Source organism: Rhea pennata, chromosome 8, assembly GCF_028389875.1.
Source record: "Rhea pennata isolate bPtePen1 chromosome 8, bPtePen1.pri, whole genome shotgun sequence".
NCBI lineage: Eukaryota > Metazoa > Chordata > Aves > Rheiformes > Rheidae > Rhea > Rhea pennata.
The window spans coordinates 27,725,504-27,749,989 of NC_084670.1; the positions used below are offsets into that span (position 1 = coordinate 27,725,504).

Consider the following 24,486-nt stretch of genomic DNA (forward strand, 5'->3'; position numbering starts at 1 on the left):
CCGTGCTCCACGTGCTGCCCTGAGGCCCGCGTCTGGCTGAAGCAGAAGAGCCTGCCCCGTGCCAGCAGCCAGACCTGGCAACCCAAGCCCTGCTAGTCATCATCACGGCCGACAGCGCCTGCTTCTCTGCTCACGCCTTGTCTAAGGCGCTCTGCGGTCCCGAGGGTTTTATTCCCCCAGGGTACTGGCAACGTGCAACGAAGTCACCTCTCACCCTTGCTGCGGGTGCTGAACGGACCTGCCCGCCAGGCACGTCCTCCAGCCCTGCCACCATCGCTGGGGCACCTCCCCGGCTCACGCGACAGCAGCGGCAGGGCGATGCTGCCCCTGCGGCACGAGCAACAGGGCACCAAATCTACCGCCAGGAGAAACCGGCTGGAAACCCCCCACCTGCGGACGATTTCATGGCCGGTTACCCCGTTCATAACCTCTTCAACATGGGTGTAGTGTAGTGTTTTTTTTTTTTTTTTTTTTTTTAACATCTGAACGCCATGAACAACATGTCAAATTCCTTCCAGCTACGGAATTGCCTCTGTCAGCCAAACTGTTGCTCGCAATGAGGAGAGAAATCGCTTTTGTCCAGGCAGATGCTCTACAAAACCCTGCTTGCTAGCGTGAACTGCGTTTGCACTCTTTCCTCTTCGGTTACTGACTCGCAGGCGTTCCCATCCCCTGACCGGGCAGCGCCTTCCCTGTTCACGTATTAGCGTTGCATTAACGCACTCCCAGGCCCGCAGGTTCTGGCTGCTGCTCCAGACAGCCCTGAAAGGACTCCTGGGTGTCAGTTATCCGGGTTTACGTGGTGTTTTTTTTTTCTTTTTTTTCCCAAATATCTTCCCTAGCAGCTGTTGTCTTGCATCCTCCTTAGCTCCTAATGGCCTGGAAAGTATTTCCTCCTCCCTGTGTGAATTTATCCAGCTCCAGCTCAGCAATATCTCTCCGTCGCTTTGCCGTCTTCCCTAACAGGTCTGGCATTTCCATATGATTATTTCCCTGGGTCCCAACATCCTTTGAAGTGCTCTTCTGCAGCCCAGAGCCTTGCTGGACCCAGATTTTCCTCTGCTGTCTTTGGCTTCCCACGTCGGCTTTCTGCACCGTGCCGGTATCAGGCCCCGTCTGGTCTGCCCGTGACGCATCGCTCCCCTATTCCCTGGTCTCCGGAGCAGCCGCCGGGCAGGAGGGCCTTCAGCTGGCGCCAATTTCCTCTGTTTTTCTTGACCACGCAATAAACGCTTCTCAAAGCTATCCGTGTCCCCACGCACATTCCTCGGGCTGCGCCTGCCCCCGGCCTCCCCCCAACACCCGGAGCGCGCACAGGGCCGGGCACGCACCGTGCCAGCGCCGCCGCGGGCAGAGCCGCCGCCGGGAGGCCCCGCTCGTCCGCTCTGGCTGCAGCCTGAGCTGCTTTCCCGGGGCCGAGAAGCCGAAGGAAGGGAAGGCGGCGGTTTCCTCCTGCAGGAACGCACTCCCGAAGGCGTGCGGACCACGCGCACAGCTCCGGAGCGCTTGCGCATACGGAGGAGCCCGGGTACCGCTGCAGCCCTGCCTGCAAACGTGGGGTTTTCCGGGGGGGACAGGGAACCCCAGGGACCACGCGGCAGGGAACGGCGAGGAGAAGGCCGAGCAGGCAGAGCGATGCCACCCGCAGTGGTTTTCTTTACAGCGTGTCAGCTCAGGTCATTTCCGCCGGGGGTGACTCACCCGGGGACAAGCGCGCTGTGTTTGCTCCCGCGCTATAGCAACCCACCGCCTGCCAACAGCAGGGCTCCGCTCGCGCGCTCCGCGCCGCCGCTCCCAGGGATGACGGCCGTATCCCATTGCCTCATGCAGATTGTATGCGATAGCGGCGATCGCCCCGCGCCCACGACAGCCGCGCTTCCCGCCGTCCCCTCGGCCAGCCCGTGGCCGTGGCTCCACCTGGGGGGAGGCGTGAGCTCCCCTCCCGGGAAAAGCACCCCCGTTTGCTCTATTTTTATTTTTTCCAATATTATCCTTTCGAAAAACTCAGACGAGACACAGCCTGCCCCGGGCCGGGCCCCGGGCGCGCATCAGCGCTTCCCGCGGCCCCGCTTCCCACGCTCCCGCCGCCCGCCCGTCCCGGGGGAGCGCCCGCTCACCCCCCCGGCACCGGCGAGCCTCGCAGCTGTTTTCCCTGCTCGCCCCAGCGGGAAGTTGGGTGGCTTTCACGCCCCGAGCCGATCAGACCCACGCCTCCGCCAGACAGGCGGCACTTTCCCGCTGCAGACGTTCCCAGCTCCTATCCAGGGCCCGCCCAGCTCTTTCAGATACCGTTCCCCGTCGGGCTAACCTCGGCCACGGGGAAGGGCTGGAGGAGCGCCGACGTGGAGGGCTCTCCGCCGGCGCCCCGGGGCAGGCTTTCCCGCGGGCAGCGCGTGAGCCGCGCTGGGGGTCTGCTCCAGGCACCCGCGGGCCTTGGTGCTGCCGGGCCTCGGGAGCAGGGTCCGCACCTCGGACGCGATAATGAATCGGGAAGGCTTTAAAACACACACGCACGCCGATGCCTCCGTGCTCTTCTATGTTCTCAGGAGTGGCTCCTTTTCCCTTCTGCTTGTAAAAACAACTTGCCGTTCCTCTTCACACCCAGCTGCTCTCCTTGACACTGAATCAATATTTACTGGCCGTTTCATTACTCATCAGGGTGAAGATCTGAGTCTATCTCTGTCGCCTCTGCAGAGCTGCTTCTGGCAGCAGCACGGGGCTTCTCCTGCCCCACGGCCTCGCGGAGCTGGGCCGCGGGGGCCCGGCTGCCGGAGCGGGCTTGCAGGGCGCTCGCTCGCCTGCCTGACATGAGTTGCCGGCTCTCTTATCGCCGCCTAGATAAGCGGGCAGATATCTGAGCAAGAATTACCCAAACAGCAAGTATCAGGAGATGGGTGGACACTTTCTGGCTGCTCTCCCCGCAAGATATCAGAGTTCTTTGAGCTTGACACACACTAGCCTTAAAAAAAGGGGGAAAAAAGGGGGAAAAAAAAAAAAAAGAAGAAGAAGTGGTGGTGAGCTGCTGGGTTAACCCCGTTACGGACGCACCTCCCAAGACCGAGCACCCGCCAGGCGTTTCCTGCCCGGAGCCGCGCGCAGCGATGAGCAGGAGCTCCTCTCCTCTCCGTCCCCATCTCCCTGCGGGAACGGGTGCAGCAGCACGGCGTAAACCCACGGGGCTGCTGTGGGATCCCAGGTGCCTGCCACGGCACCGTGAACCGGGGCAGGGAGGAAAGGGCCATCTGCCAGGGGCTGGAGGAAAAAACAAAAAAAAAACATACCCGCTTCTCATAAATGAGCCGCCTGGTTCTGTCCTTTACCCCTTCCCCCCACACCCCCGTGCAGAAAGCCACAGGGCTGGGGGAGGCTGCAGCAGCAGCCCGGTTTCTGAACCCCTCCTGCGCCTTGCCCTTGCCAAAACCTCTGCTGCTTCCCTGCCCAGCACTTTCGGGCTCACCCACACTCAGCTGCCAGAGGAACGGGCCATTTTGTTTGTTTTTTTGCCACAATGATGAAATGTTTATAGCAACCAACTCTCAGCAAACCGCAAGCTTCGCTGAGCTCAGCCCGAGCTTCCGAATAATGGCAAAGGGCGGGCAGCCCCTTCCTCCGGGCTTAGCAGCCGCGCGTTTAGGCGGGGGGCTCCGTGCCGGGCAGGACCCTGCGGGAAGCCGCACGGCTGCCTCGGGCCGCAGCGTCCCCGGGGGCATAGCCCGGGGGCTGCTCTCCTCCGAAGGTCTCCTCTGGGCCACCAGAGCAACCGGTGGGGCGCGCTGAGCCGGTGTCCCCGGGATTCCTCCCCCCCCCTTCCCGGATATCCCGCCGTCCTCGCGCCCCTGCGGCGGGGAGCACCGTGGGCGAGCGGCTCCGGAGGCCGTGCTGCCGCCCGTCCGCGCGGCTCGTGCGCCGGGCCGGGAGATTTACTGCTTAATGGAGAAAAGCCCATGTCTGCTGACAGCCGTCTCCTCGCTCACCCCGTCCCCCCCAGCGCCGGCACGGCACGGAGGAGAGCGCCTGGCTCGAGCGCACGTTTCCTATCCAAATGCAGTACAGCTGTTTCTTCTTCCTCTCCAAAGACCGAGGCAAGTTTTAAGTCAATTTATGGTGTATTTTCTTTGACGGAGGCTCCGTCGGGATGCAGCCCAAGCCTGAACCGCCCAGCCCCACAGCATCAAGGGCATCGCACCTGGGAGCGTTGCTCCCGTGAGCAAAGCGCCCGGAGGGGAGCGCCGGGCAGCAAGCCAGCGAGGGCAGGAGGCGAGCCCGAGGCTGACGGAGCCCTTTGTAGGGGGCAGAGGGGATTGAAACCCCAAGGCTCATCCCCAGAGCCTGCCGGAGGCATCCCCAGTTTCCACCCGTGCCCAGGCAGCGGCTGGGGCGAGGTGGCTGCAGCTTGGGCTTGGCCCCGCTGCGTGTTTCCTGAGGCTGCATGGACCTTGCACAGCTCGAGGCGCCGAGAGCAAGGGGAGCCACCCCGAGCGTCGCAGACACGTAGCAACGCCCAAGGCGAGCCACAGTCTCAGCAGCCCCCGAGGAGCCAACTGAAAGACTCAGCAGCAGAGCGGTGACTGACAGCGCAGGGCCCCGGGGGCATAAGACCAGCCTCGGAGACCAAGGGAGGACCCAGTTATGGCTACTGCAAGACAGCCACGCTGCACCAAAGCCTGCACAAACGGGAAGAAGTCAGGTACCTCCATCAGTCCATGAGAAGTCCTGGGCTGGGAAGCAGCTCTCATGGTCTCTAGTCCAAGGCTTGCCCCAGGCAGGGCCACCTTCCCAACTCTGGCGAGCTGCTCGAGGTCTCAGCTGGTTGTGTTTTCTCTACCATCTTCACGTGGCCTACAGACTCTTTCCAGGGCAATTTCCCATCACCTTGTGCCAGGCCCACCACACTTCCCACATGGGAGCAAACTGCACTTCCCCCCATGAAGCCGATGGGGCTGTGGGTAGAGAGAGGCCGGGGTCCCCCTCCACCCTGACATCAGGATAGAGAAGAGAACACAGCAGATTGCTAAGCAAGGTCAAACCTGCCTTCATTGCAAAGTGATGGAGCTAAATAATCGTAAAACAGCCCATTAAGATTCATTCAAGACCCCTGTGGAGGAAAGCAGCCTGCTTTCATTAGCACAGCACTCGCAGCTTGCCCCGGAAGGAGGATGTGGTGGCAGAGCCCAAAGTGTGGGAGGCTGCAGCTTCCTCACCCGGTTGGCAGGTGCTTTGAGGATGCTCTGATGAAGGCAGGGTGCACTGCCTCCTGCCCCAGGTGCTGCCACTACCCACTGAAAGTGCTCTTCTTTGGAGCAGGGCTGCCCTGAGCTTCTCCCAGTCAGCACTTGATTTTGCCAAAGTGTCATCTGGTTCCCCAGTAGTCCCTGCTGGTTGGGGCTCTTGTCCCTGTCATTATCTGCTCCTGGAAAGCTGGTCTAAAAAGGTTTTGGTTTGGATACTTCTTTGGGAAGACCAAGAGACTGATTCAAAGTTCCCTTCCCCAGCTGGATGCACTTATGCAAGCCCAGAGGGTGGCGAGGCTCGTACTCACGATTATTTTTAACATCAAGGGCAAAGGGTCTCGTTGGCCTGCCCAAGGCCTCTGGGACTGTCTCGCTAGCTCGCTTTGAGGCCCGGCTTGCAGAGGAGAGCCAAGTTCCCGATACCCAGCGCAGGCCGGGAGCGCGGCGCGGAGGGGCAGAGCACGCAGCGCCCTCGGGGGCCGCATCCCCCGGACGGGGGCCACGTCCCCCGGACGGGTGCCACGCACGCTGGCGAGCGCGGGAAGGCTCCCAGTGGTGGCACGGGGCCCCGAGAGACCTCGCCAGTGGGGAGGTTCGCAGGCGACAGGGCAGAAACGGCCCCGATTTGCCTTTATATGGCCACGAGCGTTCGTCGGGCTGAGCGGGCGGCAGGCGAGGGCGCAGCAGCTCCGGCTGCTTGACCGTGTCGGGCCCAAGTGTGCTTAGTGGGTGCGGAGACCGGCGACATCAAGCACACAGGAGGTTTTAAGAGGCTTATCAGAGCGGGCTGCCCACGACACCGAAGGTTTTGGCACTACCCCAGTACGCCTGACCCCGGGCGGTTGGGGCCCCGGCGCCGCGCCGAGCCCAGCGGCGCTGCCCCCCGCCCCGGCCCGCCCCAGCGCCCGCGGGACCCGGTCGCGAAGAGCACGGCCGCCGCGCGGGGAAGAGCCTCGTGGTTTATTGCGGAGGGACAAGGCGAGCGGCGGGCGCGGGAAGCGGGGCCGGGCTGCGGCGGGGCGGGCGCGGGCTCCTCTGCGCCGGGCCTTCGGCGACGCCGGCCGCGTTGCCCGCGCCGCGGTGCGCCGGCCGGAGGAGCGGAGCCCCTCTCCGCGCCGGCTCCATCCCTGGGTAGCTTATTGCTTTTAACGCGCTAGCGTGCTGCGGGGTGCATTAAACTGCCTGTGCGCTGCGGCGGGCTCGTGCCGTCTCCAGGCTGCGCTGGGGCCACCGCACCTGGAGAGGGAAGGAGGAGAGGGCAGCTCGGTGCTTCGGGACGGACCCCTCGCAGCAGCGGCGGCCGCCTTTGGCGCCCCGGCACGGACGCGCGTGCCGAAGCCGCCGCCGGCACCCAGCACTGGCCAAGCCCGGAGAGACGCGGCAGCGCGGGGGACGTCCCCACCGGCCCGGGGCTGGGCGGCACCCGGAGGCAGGAGGCGAGCTGCAGAGGGGTCACCAACCTGGAGGTTACTTGAACGTGTGGCTCTCGGCTCCTCCCCGGCCGAACCCTGGAAGAGAGGCAGAGCGGGGTGGGCGCTGCCTGCGAGCGGCCGCCCGCCGCCCCACGCCCCCGGGAGCCCCAGCCCCCTCCTCACCTTTGGGCCCGAACAAGGCGGCGTAGCAGGGGTGGTTGCAGTAGGGCTTGCCGTCGTGCTGCGGGACACAGAAAGAGCGTAAGGCCCGGCGGGCCGGCCCCGCGGGCGGGTGGGCGGGCGGGCGAGGGGCGCCCCGCCGGCAGAGCTCACCTCCGCGTGGCCGCCGGACGTCAGGGTCTTGTTACACTTCTCGCATCTCAGGCAGGGTCGGTGCCAGTCTTTCCCCAGAGAAGTCACCTTCTCGGCTGCCGCGAGCAGGAGAGGGGTTAGCGACGCCGGCTCGGGTCTCCCGCGCTCCGGGGCCGAGCCGTTGCCGGTCCCCACCGCCCCCCCCGGGAGGCGGCCCAGGCTCCCGCCGGCGCGCGGCCACGGCCCCGCTCACGTGGGCGTCGCGTGGCTTTTCCGCGCGTGCGCGGGACGGCTGCGGTTGTGGCGCGGAGGGGTGTTTTCCGCAGGTACCTGAGCTCTCGCTACCGGCAGCTGCGCTCCTGGGGGTTCGCTAAGCCATAAAGCGGAGTTTTCCACGGGGACCTGCTCAGCGCCAGGTCCGAGAGCTCTTCCCACACCCGGAAAAGCGGGATGAGCCGGCAGCGGGAGCACCCCGCTCCCCAGCGGGCCCTGGGCATCCCCCGAGCGCCTTGCCTTCGGGGGCCAAGCGTGCCCACGGCAGCTTATGCAAGGAGCAGCCGGCGCCTGCAGGGGTGGGAGCGGGGGCGGCGCCCCGACGGCTCGAGGCACAAAGCGCCCGCTGTGCCCGCAGCCGGCGGGGCCGCGGCACCCGTCCTCCTCCCGGCAAGCCCCGGGCGCAGCAACCGGGGCCTCTCCCTGCCCGCAGCGCCGCTCGGAGGAGCGCCGGCTCCCGACCTCCCTCCCGGGCCAGCCTTCGCCCCCACCCCTGGGCAAAGCCTCCGCCCGGGCGCCCCGCAGCAGGCGGCCGCGACCCTCCCGCCGCGGGAGCCCAAAGGGCGCCGCAACCCGCCCCGTCCCGCCATCGCCTCCTTGCTCCCTTTTTCTTCCTTTTTTTTCTTCCTTTTTTTTTTTTTTTTTTTTTAATGGATGTATTCGGCCCAGAAGCACCCCGGGGAGGACAGGCGGGCGGAGTAGACCCTGAGCGAGCGAGAGCCACGTGCCCCGGTCCCGGTTCGCACCGCTTGCTGGGCCCAGCGCCGGCGCGGCGAGCGGATCCCCGCTCCGGTCAAGCGCGGCCCAAGGCGAAGGTGCCCGGGCAGAGGCGATGCCCAGCACGGCAGCCCTCGCACCGGGGCCCCCGCTTTCCATGGCCGAGCGGGGGGGAAGCGGGGCACGCGCAGGCGCGGGGCGCAGCGAGGGCCACGAAAGCAGAAGTCGGCCACCGCGCTTGGGCCCCCGGGTGCCCCGTCCGCGGGGGGTTAGGAAGCGGGGCGCGCACGCGAGGGGCTCCCAGCGAACCCCGCCAGCTCAGCTCGAGCAGGCCGGGGAGGGGGGAGCTCCTGCGGAGGGCACCGTCCCCTCGGGGGGCCGCCAGCCCGGTGCCCTGGCAGCCGCCAGCACCGGGCCGTGCCACGCCGGAGCACCCCGGCGCCGGGGCGCTGCTTACCGAAGTAGACCTCCTTCTGGCAGCGGGGGCACTTGGGCATGGTGCCGGCTCGGCTCGGCTTGGCTCGGCTCGGGGCTCGCCGCGCCTCTGCGGCGCTCCGCGCCCGCCCCGCCGGGGTCACTGCGCGCCCGCCCCGCCCCGCCCCGCCCGCGCCCCGGGGCGCCCGCCCCGCGCAGCCTGCGCCTCGGCCGCCCCGGGGCCGCCCCTGCCCCTGCAGCCCTTGTGCCCTGGCATCCTGCACCTCTGCACCCCCTTGTATCCCTGCACCCCAACACCCCCTGTACCCCTGCACCTCTACACGCCCCGCACCCCAACACCCCCTGTACCCCTGCATCCTGCACCCCATACCCCTTGCATCCTGCACCCCTGCACCCCCCCACACCCCAACACCCCCTGTACCCCTGCATCCTGCACCCCATACCCCTTGCATCCTGCACCCCTGCACCCCCCCACACCCCCTGTACCCCTGCATCCTGCACCCCTACACCCCATACCCCTTGCATCCTGCACCCCTGCACCCCCTGTACCCCTGCATCCTGCACCCCTACACCCCATACCCCTTGCATCCTGCACCCCTGCACCCCCCCACACCCCAACACCCCCTGTACCCCTGCATCCTGCACCCCTACACCCCATACCCCTTGCATCCTGCACCCCTGCACCCCCGCACCCCCTGTACCCCTGCATCCTGCACCCCTACACCCCATACCCCTTGCATCCTGCACCCCCCCACACCCCAACACCCCCTGTACCCCTGCATCCTGCACCCCTACACCCCATACCCCTTGCATCCTGCACCTCTACACCGCCCACACCCCAACACCCCCTGTACCCCTGCATCCTGCACCCCTACACCTCATACCCCTTGCATCCTGCACCCCTGCACCTCTACACCCCCCCGCACCCCACACCCCAACACCCCCTGTACCCCTGCATCCTGCACCCCCATACCCCTTGCATCCTGCACCTCTCCACACCCTCTGCATCCTGCACACCTACATGTCCTGCACCTCTGCATCCCTTGTGCCCCTTTCATCCTGCACCCTGGCACCTCTACACCACCCCCCCTGCGCCCCCCCCCCGCACCTCTACACCCCCCCCCCAGCACTCCTGCATCTTGCACCCATATACCTCCTGCACCCCTACACCCCATATCCCTTACATTCTGCATCCTGGCACCTCTACACCCGCCCCCGTACCCCTGCATCTTGCACACCTACACCCCTGTACCCCTGCACCCTGGCACATCTACACACCCCTGCACTCCTACATCTTGCACCCCTACACTTTCTGCACCCTTACGTCCTGCACCTCTACATCCTTCTGCGCACCTGCACCCGCTGTACTCCTGCACCCTCCTGCACACCTGCACCCCCTGTATCACACACCCCTACACCCCCTGTAGACTTGTATCCCACACCTCTACACCCCCTGCACCCTGGCATCCTGCACCCCCTGCATCTTACACCCCTTGCACCCCTGCAGCCCTTGAATCCTGCATCCCTGACCCCCCCCCTTTTGCACCTCTGCCCCCTTTTGCATCCAGCACCCATCGCACCCCCTCTTCCCTTACACCCCTGCACCACTGGCAGCTTTTGCAGGCACACACCCACTGCTCTCCTTGCACCATGCACTCCACACCCCTGCACACAGTACACACAGCAGCCCCGCACCCTCAGCAACCCTTGCACCTCGCAGCCTCCCGCACCCTGCCCGCTCCCCCCGCCCCGGCGCGGGCTGCGGCCGTGCCCCGAGCCCTGCTCGGAGCAGGCCCCGAGGCGTGCGGGGCGTCTGTCGCTTCGCCAGCCGGCGATGGCTCCGCGGGGCATCGTCCCCTCCGGACAGCGGCGGGCTCCTCCCCGGGGCGCGCGAGGGCTGGCCCTTGGGCAGCGCCTGCTCCGCGTGAGCCCGCGGCACGCCTCGAAGCACGAGGCGCCCCAGGAAGGGCGCCGGCTGCCCGACAGCACCGAGGACTCGCTTTTCCTTTTGGACTCAGCCCCAGGGAGGCGGCACGGGGCCGGGGCGGAGGACCGTCTGGCACTGCAGGGAGGGAAGAGCCTGTCCAAAGGTCTGTTTTGCACGCAGCAGCCATCCCTGGGGCTCGGTGCTGGGCCGGAGAGGCGGCGGGGGCTCGGGGAGTGCCGCGGCCGGGCGCTCCGTTGGCAACGCGGGGCACCGACGGCTCCGCGCCGGCGGGAAACGGGGCCCTTCGGCTGCCGGAGCTGACCGTGACCCGTGCTGCAGGGTGCCAGGTGCCCCCAGAGGAGAAGGAGGAGAAGTTGCTGGGATTGCTCCGTGCCCTAACCCCTCCTCCGGGTAGGAGCCCCCAGCCCCACGCCGGGCCCCGCCGGCTGCCTGGTGGCAAACGCACCGCGGGCCGGGGCGCATGGGCACGGTGCAGCGAGGGCCCCTGCCCGCCCCGCGGCTTGCGCGCAGGAAGGGGGGCACGGCATGGGGACGGGGACAGCCACGGCTGCCTCCGGCTCTGCTCCCTTTTAAGGGAGGCTTCGTGCCGGCGGGCAGGCGAAGACCGGCCTCTCCCGCGCCTCCTCGGGCCCGGCCCCGCGGCCGGTCCCCACGGACCACTTGGCACCCGGCCGCCAGCACGGCGCCCAGGCGCAGACGGCTGGCCCGAGCCCCACGCCCCGGCAGAGACGCGGCTCCCTGCGGCACCCGTGCCCCGGGGCGAGGGTGCCTCCCTGCGCCGCGTTTCGGGACGGGCGGGCAGCGCCGCCAGCCGGGAGCTCCCGTTCTGGGCGAGCCGGCCGCTGCTCCCGCTGCGGTTCGGGGCGCCGCGGGGACCGGCGAGCCGCGCGGGAGCAGAGCGCAGCGGCGAGGAGCCGCGGGCGCCTCTTCCCGCCGCGAGCAAGGTGCTGCAGAAACCCTTCCTCCTGCGCCGGGCAGGACGCCGCAGGACCGCGCGCGGCCGCCCGAGCCGTCCGCTACGGCTCCGCGGGACGGGCTTCGCGCCCGGCGCCCGGCTCCGCTCGGCCCGGGGCGCCCGCGCAACGGCCCCCGGGCCACGCGCCGCCCCCCAGCGCCGGCGGCCGCTTACGAACGGACGAGGCCAAAAAGCACCTTCCACCTTTGCCTTTCAACGCAGAAGCCTGTATTAGGGAGGGCGAGGGGCGGGCGCGGGCAGGGCGCCCGGCCGGGGCGGCACGGGGCCGGCGCCGGCCGCTGCCCCCGGCGAATGGGGCGCGCGTGGCGGGGCGGGGGGCCGGCCGGCCGCCCTCTACGGCTGGTTCTTCGCCTCGGGGTCTTTGTCGTAGATGTAGCTGCCCACGGCGCCGGTGTTGACGCCTGCAACGAGAAGCGCGCGGGGCAAAGCGCTGGCGGCGGCGGCGCCGGGGAGGTGGGGGCATCCCCACGCCGGCACCCGCAGCCCCCTGGCTCGCCGAGCCCCCCCCACCGCCCCCGGGCACTCACCCTTGGGCCCGAAGAGGATCCCGTAGCAAGGCTTGTGGCAGTACGGCTGTCCGTCGTGCTGCACGAGGGACGGGCGTCACATGCGGCGCGGGCAGCGTCGCCCCCGGCCCGCCGCGGCACTCCCCCGGGCAGGGCCGCAGGAGCCGCGCGCGCCCGCCCCGCCGCCCGGAGCGAGCCGCAACGCGGCCGCGGGGATGGTCGTGGGGACGGGGATGGGGGGGTCCCGGCCGTCCTTACCTCTGCGTGGCCCCCCGGGGTGAGCGTCTTGCTGCAGCGCTCGCAGCGGAGGCAGGGCCGGTGCCAGTCCTTCCCCAGCGAGGTCACCTTCTCGGCTAGGCGGCAGGGAGGCTCGCGAGCCCCGGGGCGGGCACGGTGCCCCCGCGGCGCGCGGCCCCCCGCCGGCAGCCCGGGCACCCCCCCCCACCATCCCCGCACCGCCGGCCCCCCTTACCGAAGTAGACCCTCTTGCCGCAGCGCGGGCACATGTTGGGCTCCCCGGTGAAGGTGGTGACGGCGGAGGCTGGAAGCAGAGGGGCCGTAAGCGCGGGGCGGGGAGGGGTCGGCGGCGCGGCGCCCGGCGCGGGCGGCGCTCACCTTTGCTGGGCGCCTTGGGCGGCGCGGCGTTCGCCTTCCTCTCCTCGGCGCGGGCGGCGTGCTCCACGGGGCCCGGCGCCGCCGGCCCCTCCAGCTGCGGCTTCTCGTAGATGTACGAGCCGGCGCCGCCGATGTTCACCCCTGCGGCGGGCGCAGACGGCTGCATCCCCGGCGCCGGCGCGGGCGGCCGCCCGCCCCCGCCCGGCACCGGCCCCCCCCGGCACCGGCCCCCCCCCGGCGCCTACCTTTGGGCCCGAAGAGCGTGGCGTAGCAGGGCTTGTGGCAGAAGGGCTTCCCGTCGTGCTGCGGGCAGAGCGGGGCGTCACGGCACCGCGGGGCCGCCCCGCCGCCGGACCCCCCCCCCCCGCCGCCCCCCGGGGCGCCCCTCACCTCGGCGTGCCCGCCCGGCGTCAGGGTCTTGTTGCAGCGCTCACACTTGAGGCAGAACTTGTGCCAGTCCTTGCCCAGCGAGGAGACCTTCTCGGCTGCGAGGAGACACGGCGAGCGGGCTGAGCCGATGGCGCCCCCCCGTCCCGCCGGCGCCTGCCCCCCGCGCCCACCCCGCTGCAGCCCCCCAGCCTGTCCCCCGCGCCCATCCCACTGCAGCTCCCCGTCCTGCCCCCCACGCCCGTCCTGCCCCCCACGCCCATCCCGCTGCAGCCCCCCGTCCTGCCCCCGCACCCGTCCTGCTGCAGCCCCCCGTCCTGCCCCCCATGCCCATCCTGCCCCCCCCCACGCCCATCCTGCCCGTTCCCTCTCCCCCTGCCACACGCCTGCAGGGACAGCCGGAAAACGGCGCTGCTCCATTAAAACCACCATAAAACAAAACCATAGGAGCCAAATAAAACATTTAAAAGGCAAATAAAGCGGCACAAGCGAAACGCGGCCCCGCTCTCCGGGAAGGCCTGCCCCGCGGTGTGCCGCACCGGCGGCCACAGCCGAGCTCGTCCCAGCAGAGAAACCCCCGGCGGGGTTGGCAGGCTGCTCCCGCCGACAGCGAGCTGCTGCAGCCCCGCTTCACCAGCGCGGGGGCACGAGAGCTGGCGCACGAAAGCATTGCTGCCGCCCCAGAGCTGCGCACGGCCGGCTGAAAGCCCCTGCCGCCCCCCGCCCGCGCATCCCCCTGGTGCGTACATCCCCCCCAGCCTGTGCATCCCCCTGCTCCGTGCATCCCCCCATCCCAAGGGGACCCCCCCCCCAGCAGGAGCTGGGCGCAGCATCCCACTCCCAGGACACAGGGATGCCCCTTCGGCGGGAACGCCAAGCCCGGAGCACATCCGCCCGCCGCGCACAGCGGCTCCCCGGGGTGGCCGGCACCGCTTCCCGGGCCGCAGCGTTGGCGCCGAGCGGAGGAAGCAGCTTGGAGCCGCCCCAGCCCCTTTCCAGGGCGCTGGCATCCCGCTCGCCTTTGCTCTGCCCTATAAATCACTGCAGAGAGAAAACGCCCGCGTCCAGATTTCCTGTCACTGAGCCACGTCTGCCCTGCAGCGGCGCCAGCGGAGCAGCCGCGGCCGCATCCCGCTGCCGCGGCAGGTCCCAGTCCGCGCCCCGGTGCCGGAGGCGCCCGGAGCCCGGGGCAAGGCGGCTTTCCGGACGGGAGCAGGGCAGGAGCACCCCTGCGCCCGGCGCCCTCCCGCTCGAGCCAGCGCCCCAGCGGCACAGGCACGCTCCTCCTGCGCGGGGGGCAGGCGAGCTGCCCGCGCCGCGGGAAAGGGCCGCGGGTTTCCTACCGCCTGCAGTATTCTCCCGAGGGAGAATCCAACGCTAACCACCCCACGGACGCAGCCCTTCCCGCGGCGGGGCCGCGCGCGGGGAGCAGGAAACTGGTGCACCCTCAGCCACCGTTTTGCAGGGGCCAGGGGAGCGGCCGCGCCGAGGCAGCGGAGCGGGCGCTTACACAAGCGCCCGCGCTGGCGATCAGAGGCTGCGCCGCCGCGCTGCGCTCCAGCGCGGCTCCCTTCGTCGGGAAAGGCGGAGTAACGCCGCCCCGGCGCTGCTGCCCACCCGGCCGGTGCCCTCGCCTGAGGACGCGGTTACTTATTAATTGTGGAGCGGCATCCGCAGCTTGAATTTCCGCCGCCCGGCGCCCCGCAGCAGAGCGTCCCCGAGCCCCGCGCGCAGCGTCGCGGGGGCCGGGGAGCCTGCAAAAGCCGTTCGAGGCTCGCGGTGCAAAAGGGAGCTCGGGAAATCTTCGGCTGTTTGGCTTCAGGGCTCTCGGGTGCTTCCTGCCAGAACAGATAACCCAAAACCGCAGCCACCTGCCAGCGCGGGAGGAGAAACCAGCTGGAGAGCTCCAGCCAGGCAGCTATTCCTGCAGTTAAATATTCACTGGAGCAGTCAGACCTCGGGGAGCAGGAAAGCTGGTCCCAGCGGCCCAGCTGCTACTGGAAACAATGTTACAGACCTCAGCGTGCTCTAAGGGGGAAAAACAACAAAAAAGCCAAACACTATTTTTATATTTTCCTGTGCTTTTTAAAGAAAAAAAGGCTCATTCTCTAGCTCAGGAAACGCCCACATCCTTCTGACTACGCAGGGAGGAGTCTGCTGGATTTTTCCAGGGAGCATGAAGCAACAAGCAGGCTGGAAATTAGTTTTCCATCGGTGCCCATTATTGTTAGTTTTGCACATTTGCTCAGCCAGCACTTATGCATCTTCCAGGAGGACGGCTCAGGGCCGGGAACAGGACGCGGTGGCGCTTCTCCCACGTGACCCAGGGCTGTAATCCCAGGCATTCGAGAAATTACCGCTGCCAGCATCCATTCAGCAGCAGCGAGGAGTGCTCCTGAACAAGCGGGGCTTTATGGATCGCTCCCTCCCGCGAAGCCCCGCGCCGGCTGCGGGACGCGGGCGCGCGCACCAAGCCCTCGGCGCCAGGCGCGGGGCTGCCGCCACTTCCTGGCCGCCAGGAAAGGCCGCGGGGAGGTTTTGCTCGATATCTGCCGCCGCTCCGGCCGGCCCCATCCCCGGAGCGCTGGCAGCGCCCCTGACCCCACGCCAGCGCCCAGCACGCTGGACAGACAGGCGACTTTCTGCTTAAAAAGGAAAAAGATTCACGCAAGGAAGCGCATCCAAGAGGCTGAGCCGTTCCCACCCCCACGCAAATAGGTTTATTTAAAGGAGGAAGACAGCAAATTCCTGTTTCTCTGTGTTTACTTGGAGATGGCCAGAGAGGAGCGGAAGCTCCCGACACCTCGAACGCTCAGGCTGGCGTCCTCTGCCAGGCAAAGCGGCCGAGGCAGTGGGGGCTCGGGGAGCCCCCGGGGCGCCCGCTTCGCTGGATTGCGGCGGCACGTGGGGGGAGACGGGGCTCAGCCCGGCCGCTCCTGCACGGGGGAGCGAGCGGGCAGCGCCGCGCCGGGCCAGCCGGCTCAGCTGGATTCCCCTCCAAAGGCACCCCGAGCCCGCGCTAGCACAGCTGTGCCTCGGGGAGGAAGGGCAGCCCCCTGCTCTGGGAGGCTCCCGGCCTCCGGATCTCCGTGCACGGCCAGGCTGAGGCGGACCCCGCCGAGCCAGGGGATCGGCTCCCACTCCCCTCCCAGCCCCTGGCACTTTCTGGAAGACGGTGCTAAGCCCAGGATGCCCAACGTGAGACACCCCGCAGACCCCGGCCAGCCACAGCGCCGTCCGGGGCGCTCGGAGCCCCACGGGGGCTTGCTGCCACCCAAACCCAGCTAGGGCGTCGAGAGGGACCTCCCAGCCTGGGCACTGCCTTTGAAGAGGTGCTGTAAGGCCCCCGAAGCGTTCAGTAGCTCGCCCACCCGGGAACACGCCGCGCGGGGATGGGCACGGGCGAGAGCCAGGCCGAAAGGCGCGTCTGAGGCACGGGGCTGGCAGGGAACAGGAGCAGAACGACTGGGGGGGCGGGGGGCTGCACCTGCCCCCCTCTGCTCCTCCACACCAAGAGCCACCCCACGGCTCACGGAAGCCGCCTGTCCCCCCCTCCCCCCAGGACAGCGTGTCCCCCCCGCAGACACCCAGCCCGCGTTAGGTGACCCGGATTCCCCTACGCCCGGGCCGGGGGGCGCAGGGGGACAGGCTGCGGCAGCCCCCGAGCGGCGCCCGCTGCCTGCCCGCTCCAGCCCGGGCAGCGGGCGGGGGTGCGGGCGGCTCAGCCCGGGGCAGCGGCGGCAGCGCCGAGCGGGTCCCCGCCGCGCCGGGGCGAGCGCGGCCCGGGGGCGGCCCCGGCGGCAGGCTGGGGGCCCGGGGTGCCCCGGCTCGGGGAAGGGGGGCCGGGAGGCAGCCCGCCCCGGCGATGGGGAGCGGGGGGGGTGAACGCCCTGGCCCCGGGGAGGCGTCCCGGGCGGCGGGGCCGCGCCCGGGCGTGGGGAAGGGGCGGCGGGGGCGGCGGCCGGGGCGGGGGCGCTCACCGAAGTACACGGTCTTGTCGCACTTGGGGCACTTGGATGCCATGGCGGGGAACGCAGTGCGGAGCCGTGCAGAGCCGAGCCGAGCCGAGCCGAGCCGTGCCGAGCAGCACAGAGCCGCGCGCCCCGCTCCGCCCGGCCCCCGCCCATTGGCCGCGCCGCCGCCGCCCGGGGGGGGCCGGGGCGGGGCTGCCGCGGAGCGTCTGCCCGGCGCGGCCCGGCCCGGCTCGGCCCGGCCCGGCACGCGGCAGGTGCACGGCCCCGCGGCACGGGGGTGCGAGAGGCGCGGGCGGGGCGAAGGCGCCGCGCAGGCGGCCGCGGGCCGGGGCTCCCCGCGCAGAGCCGCGGCCCGTGCGGGCTCGGCCTCGGCCTCGAGCCGCCCTCGCCCCGGCGCCAGCCCCGCGCCGCGGCGCTCCCGGCGGTTCCTCCTGCCTCGGGAAAGGGGCTGAAACGCAGCAAATCCCCGCGGCCTTTCCTGCCGGCTGGCTGCTGCCGAGGGGAGGCCGGTCCTCCGCGGCGCGTCCCGAGCACCCGCGCAGCCTCCGCGCGAGACCCAGCGCGGCCGCCGGCGCCGGAGCCCGGCGGGCGCCGGAGCGGCCTCCCGCCTGCGCGCTTCGGGGCCGGGCGCGGGGCTGCGGCGGGCAGGCCGCCGCCGCCGCCGCCGCCGGAGCCGCGGGCCGCGCCGCGGGGAGCTCCGCGAGGGCGCGCATTGCCCGCCGGCGGGCGCCCGCGGTGGGAGACGGGAGCCCTGGCCAGGAGCCGGGCGCGCGCAGGGTATTCTTAGCCGCATTTTTTCCGGATGGGATAACTGAGAAACCGAGATTAGGCAGCCGGGATGACAGGCCTGATAGGGGAGCCCTTGGCGGGGGCGAGGGCGAGAGCAGATAGCGCCAAGGGCAGGCGGGCGGGCGCCGCTCTCGGTCCGTTCCCGCGGCGCCGGCTCGCCGGCTTCCCCGCGCCGGTTTCGCTCCGCCGCCGCGGGCCGGCACGCGGGGCCGCGCGGAGGAGCCTCGCGGCGCTGCCCGGGGCCGGCGAAGCCGCCGCGTTAGCCCACGGCGCGCGGCCTCCGCGGCCCTGCTCCGCCGGCACCTCCTCTCCGCGCCAGAAGCCGCCCGAGCCTCCGGCGCGGAGGCAGCGGGGGGAAACCCGGGGGCCGGGGCCGGGGCGACCCCCCGGGCCAGGCGCCCCCGTCACTCGGGCCCAGCTGCCGCCGCGGCGCGGGGCCGCCCGCCCGCCCGGCGCTGTCCGGGCCGGATTAAGACGGATCTCCCAGAGGCGTGAATCCGCGCCTGCGAGCGCGCTAAGCCCCCGGCGGATACGGGAGCAAAGTGGCTTTAGCTCGTGCGTGCCGTAATCGGCCCCGGCTCCGGCGCTGCCCGCCCCGAGCGCGGCCCCGCAGCGGGCTGGGGTGAGAGGGGCGACCCGCGGCCCCTTCCCCCCCCCCGAGGCCGCAGCTCCCACCCGCGGCGCGGGGGATGCCGGAGGGGGTGGGGGGCTCCATCCCTCCCCGCCGCCCGGGAAGCTCAGGTTTCCACGGCAACGGCCGCAAATGCCGGGTTTCGGCAGCCGGGAAGCGCGCGGGAGCTCGCCGGGGTGGGGGCGACGCCGCCGGGCGCCCCCCCTGCCCCCCACGCGCCCTCCCCGGCCGGCCGCGCAGCCCGTGACCCATTTTCCCGCGGCGGGAGGGAAAGGCGCCGTGTCCCGAACCATCCTAAGCCGCCGGCGCCAGCTGGCCCCGCGGCCCCCCAGCGCCGGCTCCGCGGGAAGCGGCGCCCTTCCCAGGCCGCCCCCGCGCCACGACTCCCCTCCGCTCCTTCTCCCCTCCGCTCCTTTCCCCCCGCTTCCTCTGGATGCGCACGCCGCAGAAACGCGGGCGCTGGAGACCGAGCGGCTCGCGCACGGGAAGCGGCGGCCGGAAAACCTTCCCCTCCGCTCGCTCCTCGTCGCGTTCGCCTCGCATTTTTTGGCATCTAGAAGCGGTTGGCTTCGCGACAAGGCGAGACTGGGGGGGGGGGGGAAGAAAACATTTAATAGCCGCAATAAAAAGGTTAACTAAAAGGACGAGCGCCCGCGAGGCGCTGCTCGCCGGGCCGGCCCGGAGGCCGGCGCGTGCCGCGGCGCCGCGGACCCGCTCGCGGCTCCTCTCCTTTCAAGGCAGCGGAGCCCGGCCGTTATCGGGCAGGGCAGATAGGCGCCGTGGCCGGCCCCAGCACGCGTCGCTCCCGCCGGGACCGGCCTTCGCCCCGGCGCGCGACCCGACGCAGAAGCCCCCCCAGGCCCCAAGCGCTTCCCCCTGCGCTCTCCGCGCGCGGCCCCCGCCAGCCCTGGCAGCGGCTGGCACCTTCCCGGGGAAACGGAGGCACAAACGTGCGCGGCCCCAGGCGCCTGGCAGGACGCGACACCCCTCGGAGCCTGCAAAATCCTGGTTATTCGGGGACCCGCAGGGAGAAGCACCCGCTCGCCCCTCCGCTGGCGGGGCGCCATCCCCGCTCGGCGGCGGGCTCCGCGGCAATCCCGGGCGCCGCGGGAGGAGGCTCGGCCCCCCCGAAAGCGGCCCGCGCTCCCGCGGCTGCTGCTGCGGCCGCTGCTCGGGGCGCCGGGGGAAGCGGCTTTCCTGCACGCGCCACCGCTCCTGCTCAGCGAGCGCGATGCCGAGGAGAAAGCCGAGGTAATGGCTGCCGCCCCCTCCCTCCCCCCCCTCCCCTCCCCACGGTTTCTCCCTCCCTTTCATTTTCCTGTTTTTCCACAGCGATTAATCACGTTTTATTCCATCTAATCCCTCTAGGAATAAGGAGCCTTTGTCCCCGCTTTCCCTTAGCGCATCCTTTCTTCCCCAGGCTACTCGGGGCTCCCCAGCGCGCACAGCTCCCGAGACGGCCACCAGCAGCTTTTCGGACCTAGGAACAAACACGGAGGCAACGGCGGTGCAGAAGGGGTCTGCCAGGGGCTAACGCAGGAGGAGAAAGGGGACACACCGGCGTCCCCGGCCAACGAGCAGACGCGGAAGAGATGCACGCAGCCAGCCCGGCACGCCTGGCTGCAGCCTCTTGTTTCCCCCTCTAACACCACTGTCACTGCTTATTCCGCGTTAAAGGTGTTTTAATCCATCAAGAGGGCAAAGGTTTAAACAAAAACATGACACTTAGGAAAACTGGACTGTGCAACACTTTCCCTCCTTTTCCATCCAATCACAAAATTTGCTAAAATGTTTTATTCTTTATCTTCTCTTAAATCCCACAGCACTGCACCCTTCCCTTCCACCCTTTTCTGCTCCAGGCAGAAAATTCCCCATCAGCGTAGCATTTCCCCCTGCCATCACTCCAGCAGGTTAATTGAACTTTCCTCTTCGGTGGTGGAGAGCGGCTCCAGCAGCAGGGAAACCGGCCCTCTGAAAATAAGGACTGAGGCTTCCCAAGGTCTGGCTTGGGCAACATCTGCACCAAGGACCCAGAGCTGGACCAGGGCTCACATAGGCTCCAAATTTCCTTTGGAATGGAAATCTCAAAACATTCTGCTTTACAGCTCTGTAGCAATGTCCCAGGTAAGTCCACCTCCCAACCCAGGAGTCTGAATCTCAGAATTGCTAGCTTTGGTCATGTTTGCTTTTTTTCCACTCTGTTTCAACAGTGCACGTTATAGAGAGCAGGCTGCTGTCGTGTTACCGGGGCAGAAGCACAGCTTGCACGAAGCTGCTACTGAGAAGCTAGTTAAAATGCAAAAATGCACATAAACCCCCTCACCAAATTCCCAAGTTAACCCTGAAATTTAGAGAGTTCTACAGAAGTGTTTTGTCTCAAAGTACTGTGGGAACGTTCATGGTTCTCCCCCTGCCCCAAAGACTTTCTCGATCAGCTCCCTGCTCCCTTTAAGCCTGCGAGGTTGGGAACGCGGCCCCGAGCCCGGTGCCCTCCACCCGCCCGGCGCAGGAAGAGCCCTCTCCGCGCGCGAGGCGGGTGAGCCCGCGGCTGCTTCCCTGCTAGGTTGGAAGGGATGCCAGGGACACACGTCTCAGGGAAACTATTCAAGCGCACACGGCAAAACTCTTCCTGTGGGCCGGAAGAACACGCAGTAGGAAACCACCGCTTTGGTCGCGGCGCAGTCCCAAGCCGCGGGCTCGAGGGGAGCGGGCGCTTCCCCGCGCTCCACACAGGCACCGACCTGCTGCACTGCGATCCCTGTCTGACTGCAGGGCTTTTCGGAGGTGGACGCGTGGAGGGGAGGCAGGAAGCGAATCCCTGACCCACTTGTACGCACCTCTTTACAAGGTTCTGCAGCAGAAACAAATCAAAGACAACCCCTGCAACAACAGCGTGCCCAGCACATGGGGAACGTGGTTTTCAGCAGATGGAAAAGATGGAGCCATGGGACAGAGACAGTGACAGCGGCTGGCTAAAGAGAGCGATGGCTCAGAATTGGGATAGGCCAGCGATGGGACCTCGCAGTTCTGAATCCCTGCACCTGAGACAGGTTATTTCTTTGGTTTATCTGAAGATATCTTCCAAATCTTTCCAAATATACAGCGGTGAAACACAAAGGAATGAAGTCTGTCACAATACACTCAAAAAACTGCATCTGCATGAAAGAACATGCAAGGGATCCTTCAAAGCCAGAGCTGCCCAGGATGTTTTCTAGAGCTGCCTAGATTTATTTTCCAAAGCTTTTAAGTTGTTGAAACTGCAGAGCTGGCACCCCCAAGTGGTCACTCTAAGCCGCTTCGTGTGGTTTGAACACTGTCCAGTCAATAGTTCACCCGCTGACACCTAAAGCGCATCCCTCCCCGCGCGCAGGGATTTTTGAGCTCCCCGAACGTCCGCTGCTGTCAGAGCGGACAGGGTAGAGTACAGCCCTCTGCTACAGCCGAGGTGTCAGCTCCAAGCACCGCCGCACGGGCGCCAAGGCTGAATTGGATACAAGGACACCTTCAAAGCAATCTCCTCCAATTCCGTTCTGCAACGGGGAGAAACCACTATGGGACCTTCCCTTCCCGGAGGAAGGGTCACAAGCCACGAGGCCTTCCCACAGCCAGCACTCCTTAGGTACAGAGGGCTCATTCTACTCATTGACAGGGGCAGAGGAAAAACCGCGTGTGGGCTTCACAGTTCGGCACTGCGCTTGCACACAGCCCGCCGGCTTCCAGGCCGGCAGACCTCCTCCCTGCACGGACAGCATATCCTTCAGCCTTCCCTCCTTCTCCTCCTTTTAGATTACAGACAGGAGAACAGGAGAAGTAGTACAGGCTAAACTTGTAATTATCTGCTAAGTTTCACTCACAGCCATTAACAGCCACGGAGCAACTCTTACCACTCCCCAAGCAGCAAGCAACAGCAAGCGTTGAACCCATTTTGCTAATCCTGGTAGGGAGTGAACATAGAAATGATGCGCTGAAACGTGAACATCTCCTGCGAGTAACCCACAGGGATCTCACCCTGCCACATCTCACAGCACCGATCAGCAAGATGTACGAGCCACCGCAGACAAAAGGCTCGTTCAGAGCTTCAGCGCTGCATCTGCGCAGTGTTGAAATGAAGGAGGGAGTGAGTCAGATCCTGAGGTGTCAGAAACACTTAAACTGTGTATTAGTGGAATCAAACTACGAACCGCTCTCGCTCTGTGCAACGCAATGGCCCAGGCAGCACAGGGAGGCACCACAATTACACGAGCGCTTCCATGCCAAACAACTCACACAAGTAAAGCCGCAGGCGCAGAGGCGAGCGCGCCAGCCAGGTGGCACCCCGAGCAAGGGGCTTGATGGCTCTTTCAGAACAGACAAAAAGCAGATGTTTCACAAAAGCTCACTTTCCAGGTTTATTAAGTAAAGTTAACTGAATTGATTTTATTTTGTGGGGATTCCTTCCTGTCTAACCCAGCGGGTTGGCAGAGTTGCACAGAATCACGGCTGGACTGTGATAACCCAAATACAACTTTGGCTCATCTCACTGCTGACACATATGGAATGACTTGGGGGTTATTACATGCTGTGTCTGCTTGAGGCAGGTACATGTACAGATCAGCACAAGTTGCAAATGATAGTTTACATCCTTTCAAAACAGAGCAGGGCATTCGGCAAATGCACTGCAATGAGAAGACATATGAAAAAGAAATTATACAGACTTGCAAATACATAGTAAGTTCAAGAGATGCAAAAAACCTCAAACACAAGAAATGTCAAGGGAGGAAAAAAAAACACTTAATTTCAGACACAATGTGTTCAAATTAAAACTCAGCTGTAATTTAAATTCCCTTCAAAATGGGAAACATACAAGAATGCAGTTTAAGAGAAATGAGGTTTTGTCCTGGGAGAGATGTGTCCAAAAACACCGTCGCACAAACAGGTTCAGAATTCTAAGCAAAATGTCCCTGGGCATTGGTGTACTTGACTCTTGGAGCCAGAGCAAAGCAATTCATTACACTTGCTGGACTGCTGGGCCTACTGCTGGGTCTCGGTGGTACAACAGCACGTAGGATTCCAGATGTCAGAGAGAAGGCAGCACGCAAACTGCTGGTTACTGAGAGAAATGCTACAAGCCAGATCTCCCAGGGATCAATTAGAATAAGGACACCTAATTCTGGTAGCCTGGCCTCCACTGCACACAATGTTAGTGTAATGTTCTGCAAGGTTCTTCAGTTCTTAGCTCACTCCTTTCTCAGCCTGAGTTGTTTCTGTCTTGTGCAGGAGCACAACTGGCCATGCAAAATGATCCAAAAAACATAAGGGACAGGACCAAAGAAAACTGGCTGAACCTGGGGCTGGCTTTCAGCTCTTATTTCCAAATATCAGTTAAAGGTTGGAAATTTATCTACAAAAGAAATAATATAAATGAAATAAAAAATGGCACCGTCCACAAAATTAAAAAAAAAAAAAAAAAACTTACAACACAGCCTCGTAAAAACAGCTTTGCAACGAGAGCTCAGTCACAAAATGAAGGGTTCTAAGCTCTTCATACATCAGAAGAGGAAACAAAGCTAAAAAGTACTAGTCCACATTCTCTTAATAAGTTAAACTTACTTTCCCTCCCCTGTCTACAAAAGGGGTAGAAGCAAAGGGGAAAATAGGCTACCAAAAATTAAAAAAAAAAAAAAAAAAAAAAAAAAAAAAAAAAAAAAAGAAAAAGAAAAAAAGAAAGAAGAGAGAAGGAGAGAGTGCGCGCGCAAGAGAGAGAAAGAGCAATCTGTGGTCAGAGGCTCAGAGCAGGGCTGAGTTCCTTTTAAGGGTTTAAAAGATGCAAAACAGTTCCTCAAAAGTTCCCTCTCTTCAACAGTTAGTTCAACGCTGTAGCCATAGAAACTCAAGTATACGCTGGAGGAGAAATTCTTTCAGGCAGATCCACCGTCATTTGGAGAGAGCTGCGCAGCGTGTTAATCCTCGATGATTATGGGTTCATCATTCATGGGCTGGCGTAGCTGCACTGCCTGCATTGGCCGGAGGATAATAGGCTTGTAAGGGCGTCTGGCGGCTCGCTTGGCTTCAGAAGACGAAAGCAGTTTGCGGATTTTCCTGTAGAGAGGGGGGGAGAGAAAGGAACCGATTACCAAGAGCCAGCGCTTAGGCGTTGCAGATTTCTCTACTTCTCCAAGCAAAACCGAGCCTGCACGTGGAAAGGCCGCTCGCTAACAGGGGGCTGACGCTGTTTACTTCAGCAGTGTTTTCCCCTGGGAACCTGCCTGCTGCTATGTAAACCCACCAGGGAAGAGGACAT

The 24,486-nt window shown here is 65.9% G+C and overlaps 3 protein-coding genes and 1 long non-coding RNA gene across 10 annotated transcripts in view; 1 reads left to right on the top strand and 3 right to left on the bottom strand.

Moving 5' to 3' along the window:
* Positions 1-6,176: 6,176 nt before the first annotated feature.
* Positions 6,177-8,507, bottom strand: CRIP1 (cysteine rich protein 1). The gene is made up of 5 exons (XM_062581003.1): positions 8,403-8,507; positions 6,977-7,071; positions 6,827-6,884; positions 6,692-6,739; positions 6,177-6,467 (listed from the first exon to the last, which is right to left on the bottom strand). Exons 1-4 carry the CDS (start codon positions 8,440-8,442, stop codon positions 6,699-6,701), a joined length of 234 nt encoding a protein of 77 aa, XP_062436987.1. The 5' UTR covers positions 8,443-8,507; the 3' UTR covers positions 6,177-6,467; positions 6,692-6,698.
* Positions 8,508-11,488: 2,981 nt separating this feature from the next.
* LOC134143191 (cysteine-rich protein 2) lies at positions 11,489-16,934 on the bottom strand. Its single transcript, XM_062581002.1, has 8 exons — positions 16,793-16,934; positions 12,816-12,910; positions 12,671-12,728; positions 12,426-12,566; positions 12,283-12,351; positions 12,069-12,163; positions 11,832-11,889; positions 11,489-11,705 (listed from the first exon to the last, which is right to left on the bottom strand). The coding sequence occupies exons 1-8, from the start codon at positions 16,833-16,835 to the stop codon at positions 11,638-11,640; spliced, it is 627 nt and encodes a 208-aa protein (XP_062436986.1). The 5' UTR covers positions 16,836-16,934; the 3' UTR covers positions 11,489-11,637.
* A 2,068-nt stretch (positions 16,935-19,002) lies between these two features.
* On the top strand, positions 19,003-22,621 carry LOC134143193 (uncharacterized). 2 transcript variants are annotated; one of them, XR_009959054.1, is made up of 3 exons: positions 19,003-19,457; positions 19,575-20,330; positions 20,417-22,621. It is a non-coding gene; the product is annotated as an uncharacterized LOC134143193 (long non-coding RNA). The 2 variants fall into 2 exon arrangements; XR_009959055.1 differs by having other exon boundaries at positions 19,627-20,330.
* Positions 22,582-24,486, bottom strand: part of MTA1 (metastasis associated 1) — an 88,589-nt gene continuing 86,684 nt past the window's right edge. For 2 of the 6 annotated variants that reach the window (XM_062581000.1, XM_062580999.1), the window contains one exon: positions 22,582-24,284. In XM_062581000.1, coding sequence (XP_062436984.1) covers positions 24,146-24,284 — 139 coding nt within the window. In that variant the 3' untranslated portion in view covers positions 22,582-24,145. The remainder of the gene's footprint in view (positions 24,285-24,486) is intronic. The other 4 variants (XR_009959053.1, XR_009959051.1, XM_062581001.1 and 1 more) reach the window with 3 other exon arrangements.

Excerpts from the sequence above, each read along its gene's own strand:
- CRIP1 (XM_062581003.1), bottom strand. The coding sequence starts at position 8,442 with ATGCCCAAGTGCCCCCGCTGCCAGAAGGAGGTCTACTTCG. Across the intron at positions 7,072-8,402 it reads CCAGAAGGAGGTCTACTTCG|CCGAGAAGGTGACTTCTCTG; the intron begins GTAAGCAGCGCC and ends TGCTCGCGGCAG. Across the intron at positions 6,885-6,976 it reads CGTCCGGCGGCCACGCGGAG|CACGACGGCAAGCCCTACTG; the intron begins GTGAGCTCTGCC and ends TGTGTCCCGCAG.
- LOC134143191 (XM_062581002.1), bottom strand. The coding sequence starts at position 16,835 with ATGGCATCCAAGTGCCCCAAGTGCGACAAGACCGTGTACTTCG. Across the intron at positions 12,729-12,815 it reads CGCCGGGCGGGCACGCCGAG|CACGACGGGAAGCCCTTCTG; the intron begins GTGAGGGGCGCC and ends CTCTGCCCGCAG. Across the intron at positions 12,164-12,282 it reads CGGCAAGAGGGTCTACTTCG|CCGAGAAGGTGACCTCGCTG; the intron begins GTAAGGGGGGCC and ends CCTGCCGCCTAG.